The sequence below is a fragment of the Grammomys surdaster genome, unplaced genomic scaffold (genome assembly GCF_004785775.1).
Source record: "Grammomys surdaster isolate TR1022 unplaced genomic scaffold, NIH_TR_1.0 137, whole genome shotgun sequence".
Classification (NCBI taxonomy): domain Eukaryota; kingdom Metazoa; phylum Chordata; class Mammalia; order Rodentia; family Muridae; genus Grammomys; species Grammomys surdaster.
The window spans coordinates 5,177,183-5,183,249 of record NW_021604595.1 but is presented as its reverse complement, the minus strand read 5'-3'; the positions used below and the strand labels follow the sequence as shown (position 1 = coordinate 5,183,249).

General features: G+C 46.7%; 1 protein-coding gene across 2 annotated transcripts in view; it reads right to left on the bottom strand.

The window, feature by feature from the left end:
- The window catches only part of Dtnbp1 (dystrobrevin binding protein 1), a 70,964-nt gene extending 68,463 nt beyond the window's left edge, over nt 1-2,501 (bottom strand). For both annotated transcript variants that reach the window (XM_028763205.1, XM_028763206.1), the window contains exon 1: nt 2,423-2,501. In XM_028763205.1, the coding sequence (XP_028619038.1) occupies nt 2,423-2,478 (56 nt within the window). In that variant the 5' untranslated portion in view covers nt 2,479-2,501. The remainder of the gene's footprint in view (nt 1-2,422) is intronic.
- Nucleotides 2,502-6,067: the final 3,566 nt, after the last annotated feature.

The window sequence follows — 6,067 nt, the reverse complement described above, 5'->3', positions numbered from 1 at the left end:
ATAGGCACATAATATACACACAGAGACACATGTAATATACACACACATAGAGACACACGTAATATACACACAGAGACACACATAATATACACACATAGAGGTACACATAATATACACACAGAGAGATACACATAATATACACACAGAGAGACACACATACACACAGAGAGACATACATAATATACATGCACATAGACACACATACACATGGATTAAAAAAAATTAAAAAAGGAATTTGCCTAGAGTTAAGGCTCCAGTTACATAAATTTTCAGAAACGGAAATGAGCATAAAGTCTGAGAGTCACGGGTCCTGCTAGCTCTTAGGAGCAACGCTACACACACCAAACCCAGAGCAACTTGAGCACAGGACACTTAAATTTGTTTTCAGAAGGCAGCTATTCTGCCTGAGAAACACTTGCTCTATCAACCAAAGGTCCCACAGGGACACCAGGTTCACTTTGGTGGCCTTGGGAGATGACTGCCATGGCTCAACTGAACCCCAGTGCCTGTTACAACAGAAACAGTACTTAACTTCTGTGTTTAATTCCTTAGCCAAGGCCAAAACGGTCAAGTATGTACAACAGAGTAGGTAAGCTCTCAGGCAGGAATACGGAAGGCTTAGAAAGATGGATTTTGTTGTGGTTGTTTTGTTGTTCCCTCAATAAAGAATGTGTAGGAAAGCGAGGCCCTCAGCAGTTAGAGCTGCCCTGTCACTGGCAGGCACACGTAACTTGAAGAGTGGTGTTTCCCAGCCAGGTAACAGGATGATGGTGCACAGTCTGCTGACCTGTCGGCTAAGTAACCTGTGCAGAGAAGAAGCTGAGACATAAGAACCTACACAGAACAAAACTTTCTCAGGATGGTGTCTAACTGAGCTGGGCCCAGGCTATGACATCGATCTCCACGGGGTCCTAACCACACCTCCTCAGCTACCATCCCTAAGTAAACTCTAAACGTTTTAAGCTCTCCAGATCTCTGAAGATGGTGTGGGGCTGTGCAGTCCAGAGTTCACATTCCGAAGCATGTATCAAGCCCAGGGATGAGTTCTGAGACAATCATGTGATCCTAGCAACTACCAAAAGGGAATGTGGCGCCATCAAAGAATTCCCTGAAGTTGTAACAGAAGGGTATTCAAGCGGGTTTTAGTCATGGCCACTCTAGTGCTACAAGCAGGCTATTACAGCAATACAAAGTTTTTAAAGTTTACATTCAAAGAAAGGAAGTTACTTTTCCTAAATTTATGCTTTTAAAAAACTGCAAGCACGAAATAACACTTATCACTGAATAATTCCTTAGGCACCCATAATTAATATTGACAAGAACACAAAACTAAAATCATCAGTAATGCTTTATATACATTGGAAACTTTCAACTATCTGCCAGTTTGTTACCATTGAACAGGCAAACAGTATAAGCAGTTTTTGTTCCACGAGATGAGAGATGGGCTGTCATTTTTCCCATTAATTATTAAAGTAGCATTATGACAAAGGTGCCCTCACATTAGGGACATTCTCCAAACACATGACAGACCAGCAGCGGGGATGGTGGTGGTTGCCGGAAATCACAGCGTTGGGGCAGCTGAAGCAGGAGTATTCCCACCAGTTCAAGTCTGATCTGGGCTACAGCGTGAGTCACTGTCTCAAAACAAAACAAAAACCGAACCAAAGGGACGGCAGCTCCTTTATAATGTGATACTTATTTTAAAGCAATAAAAGGAATTAAATAAGAAAAAAACATAAACAGTGCTTACTGCCTACTTAACAGAGCCACTAATAGTCCCATTAACTGCAAGATAAGCACCGTCGCTACACTACACAGTAGCGTAAGCAGAGACAAGAGACTGCAGTCAGGTTAAGTGGTAAAATCCTACAATAGTGCTTTAGGCAGCCTGGTTCCCACTAAAGTTCCCAGACTTTGTAGCACATCGGAATCCCGTGACATTCCGCCATAACCCAAGCTCAGAGATGAGAGCCAGGAGATTGCGAAAGGTTCACCCGGGCGTCCGAAGTTTAGGCAACTCCGGGTGTGAACAGCTTCGCTCCAGTTCTGTCCCTCGGTCCCAGCTCTTCCATCAGGGTGTTAAAGCGGGGTAAAGGCAGAGAAGGTCAGAGAAGGGATGGTCAAAGATCCGCTCGAACGGCCCGGTGTCCCGGCTGAAAGAGGAGGGTGAAGCGGGGGCCGGGTGAGTCCAGCCCCGGGTAGGCCCGCGAGCACCCTGTGCGGAGGACACAGCCTCTCACGTGACTATCCTGGCCGGTCAAGCAGCGCTGCCCCGCGACAGGGCAGGAGGGCATCCCGCCCGCTGGGACCAAAGTGACTCGGTGCCGCCGCCGCCGGGACGCTGGGAAGTTCGTTGTCTCCGACCCGACGGCAGCCCGGAGCCCCCGCGTGGGGCCCTTTCGGCCGCCCACCGCGTACTCACCCGGAGGTGAAATCCTGCTGCACGCTCAGCAGCCGCTCGCGCAGGGTCTCCAGCATCGCGTACGCTCCCTCAGGCCTCGCGCCGCTGCGCCCTCGGACGCCGTCGGGCGCCCCCGCCCCGCGCGGCCGCTCTCTTCACGCCGCAGCCGCCGCGCCTTCCGCGTCCCCGCCCCCTCCGCGCGCCCGGCCCGCGCAGCCGCAGTGCGCGCTCAGGGCAGGCTCGCGCTGCGCCGAGGGGCGGGCCTTCGCGAGCGCGCTCCCGGTCTCCGCAGACCCGGCGAGAAGCCGGCTTCTCGTTTCTAGCCGGAGCCTGGCCTCCTCCAAGGTTATAACAGAAGCGCACATGCTTCTTGGAGGGATGATTTTCAGTCCCTGCGCCCTTTAGTGAAGGGTTGGCTTTCAAGAGTCGGAAGAGCGCTGCGGAAATCTCTTGTGTCGCTGCGCCTCCTATAACAACACTGAGTCAGGGATTTAGCACTAGGTGCTGGGGTTTGTCAATGGTGATCGATCACCTATCTCCAAACCCTTACTTTTCGCACTCTAGATCTTTGACCGACCCCATCAAATTTCTGTGCCCTTCATCTCTCCATGTTGCCAAAGCCTTGTTTCCCTTCCCCTGCCCCCTTGTGGGAGTGGAACTCAGTATCTTGCACACCAAGGTTCTCTCACTGAGCCAACCCTCCTTAATTCTGTGCGCCAATCTTTTCTCAGCCTTTCAGTTATCCTCACTGCAGTTGCCCATCTTTTTCTTTCTTTCCATCCCTTCTGTTTCAATAGCTGCTTCCAAGACTGCATTCCTCCTCCTCTCTATAGTTCTCTCCCTGGGCTAGTCTATCTATTGTAGGACACGCCTCTATTTTCAGCCTTGCCCCCTTTCCCTTCGATTGTTTCTCGTGCGCCCACGGGACATCTCAAGCATCCTTTGTGGCATACTAGGCAAGCACTCTACCACTGAGTGTACATCCCCAGCCCTTCCATGTGGAAAGGGGGAATCAAAACACTCTGAGCCTTTTCTACCCAGCGGAGAGGACTACTAAGCTAAGATGTTTAATCATGCTTTTCGGTTTTTTCTTGAGTGCAGACTTCCAAAACGAGGATTCATTTTGCTTTAAGACTGGCTACCAGGGTGACATCCTCTTTTTCATGGCAAGATGGTCAAGGTTATAAGAGGCTCAGTATCAGGAGCTCTGCTTCTCTATCAATATTAGTCATGTGCTTTATTAGCTGTATCAAAATAGAATCGAGGAGTTAGCTTCCTACTAGGGTTTGCATGTAAACTGTTCGCTACAGGCTTATATGCTTCAACACTCGGTCGTTTGAGAAACATGGACTCTCACTCCATAATAAGAGCCCCGTAGACTCGGAATAGTGAATGTGTGACAATTCATTTTTGCCACTTGGACCTTACTTAAACTGTGCTGTTAGTAATTTTCTACTCTAACCTTTTAGTTTGAGTGGAGAGGGTAACTAGAATAGCAGGCATTAGCAGGCATATAGTGTTTTCTGTTCATTTGTAGCTGAGCCTCAAGGCACTTTTCAAAATAGACTTATTATTATTATTATTATTATTATTATTTCTTACAGGTGCCAGCTTGTAGAGCTGATTTGAGGAGTTGTAGAATCTCCAAGAGATGTGACCTAGCTGGAGGGAATGTGTCATTGTGGAGAGGGGCTCTTGCCTTACAGCCCTGTCTCTCCTTGCTTCCTGGTGGCCTGAGGTGTTTTGGATGCACACTCCTGCCATGGACTCTGCTGTGCCTTCTCTCTCATGATGGATTGTACCCTTTTAAACCGTGAGCCAAAATAAATCTTTCTTCTGAAACGTTGCTTCTGCTCAAGTATCTAGTCCCAGCGATGAGAACGAAATAACTAGCCCATCACCTTGTCCTCTTTGTTATCTCATTTCCGAGTTGATTCAGCTAAGAATGGGTGGAGCCACCTGTTTGAATGCTTTTCCGTTCATAATAGTACCTGTTGATGTGTTTATAAAAAGATAAAGAGAGAGGGGATATGTTCTGTGGAGAGGTGGTGAGGTGTGGGGGAAGGAGATGTCTCAGCGGGCCCGTGTCTAGGGACCAGCCTCATGTCGGTATAGTATAGAATAGAGTTTATTCAAGGCGTGGGGAGGGGAGTTAAGAGGGTAGCAGAGGCAGAGAAAGGCAGAGAGAGAGTGTGTAGAGAAGTAGAAGCTGGCCATGAGCACTCGGAAAGGGAACTGGGGAGTGGCGAGGGGATAGAATGGGGAGCAAGAAGGCAAGAGAGGAACAAGAGATCAAGAGAGGGAGGAGGGGACCAGCAGCCCCTTTTATAGTGGGTCAAGCCTACCTGGCTGTTGCCAGGTAACTGTGGGGTGGAGCATATTTGACTGTTGCCAGGTAACTGTGGGGGTGGAGTTTAGACAGAATGCTAACACCTATTGAAAACAAGTACTACTAAAGTACAGTTAAAGGGGAGGTAACATGAATACTGGAGTGACCACAGGTAACATAATACCCAATCAATTTGGAAAACACAGATAAGATACTGGAAGCTATTAAATCTATTTTTATTGAATTCAATTGAATGAACCTCTCTACAATAAGCTATGAATTTACTAAGGTAGTTCTAAGGAAGTTTAATGTAACACCAAAACATTTTTTTTAAAAAAGTTTCAAGTTATTAAGAAAGAAAAAAAAAAACAGCTTCACAAGTTCAGACCAGTTATTCCTGTCTTGACTGACACCGTTTATTCCCATGTTCACGTTGTATTTCAAGGTGTTTAATGAGTACCTTTAATCACGTCTAATACATGTGAAAACGTTTAAAGTGATAACTATATTTTAAAGAGAAATGAAGTTTTTAAAAATGAAATTAGATGGTTCGGCAAGATGGCTCAGTGGAGTGGGGAGGGGCGCTCTCTGCCAAGCCTGATTTCTGGATTCACATGGCAACAAGAGAGAATTGACTCCTGGATGCTGATCTCTAACACACACACACACACACACACACACACGAGCCCACATATGAGAACAAATGTTCACACGCATGCATACCACACACACACACACAAACCAAATAAATAAATAAATAAATAAATAAATGTTTTAAAATGCAATGAGAGAGAAATTGACCACTGTTGCACACGAAGGCTCGATGTGGATGAGCAAAGGCATGGAACAGAAGCATGTGACGTGATATGTTGAAAATGTGAATGGTAATTACCAGAAAGTAGATGGAATGGCAAATGAGAAAGCTTTAAATACAGTTGGGGAGGCAGCATGCGTACTGGAGGCTCTTAGCCTAGAGTTAATTCGGGAGTTGTTTGAGAGTTGATTTAAGAGTTCATTACCTCAGAGCAGGGAGAGTGTTGGTGAAGAGACTTTGTGTTATGAATCACAGCTACTGAGAAGTCCCCTATGGCAGCATTTCCTGAAACCAACATCAGCATCTCTTGGGAATTTATTAGAGATATAGCCTCTTAGGGTCCCCCCCCCAAACCTACTGAGTCAGAAAATGAGTAACAAGAAATGCCCACATGATTCCTATCTGTGCCCCTTGAGAGAAGCACTTTTTGACATTCACAGAGAGAGAGAAAAAAAAAATCCTGTTGCCACAAATTTTCACTGCAGGCAAAGTGATCCATGAGGATTTAGTGGAATTGGACCCC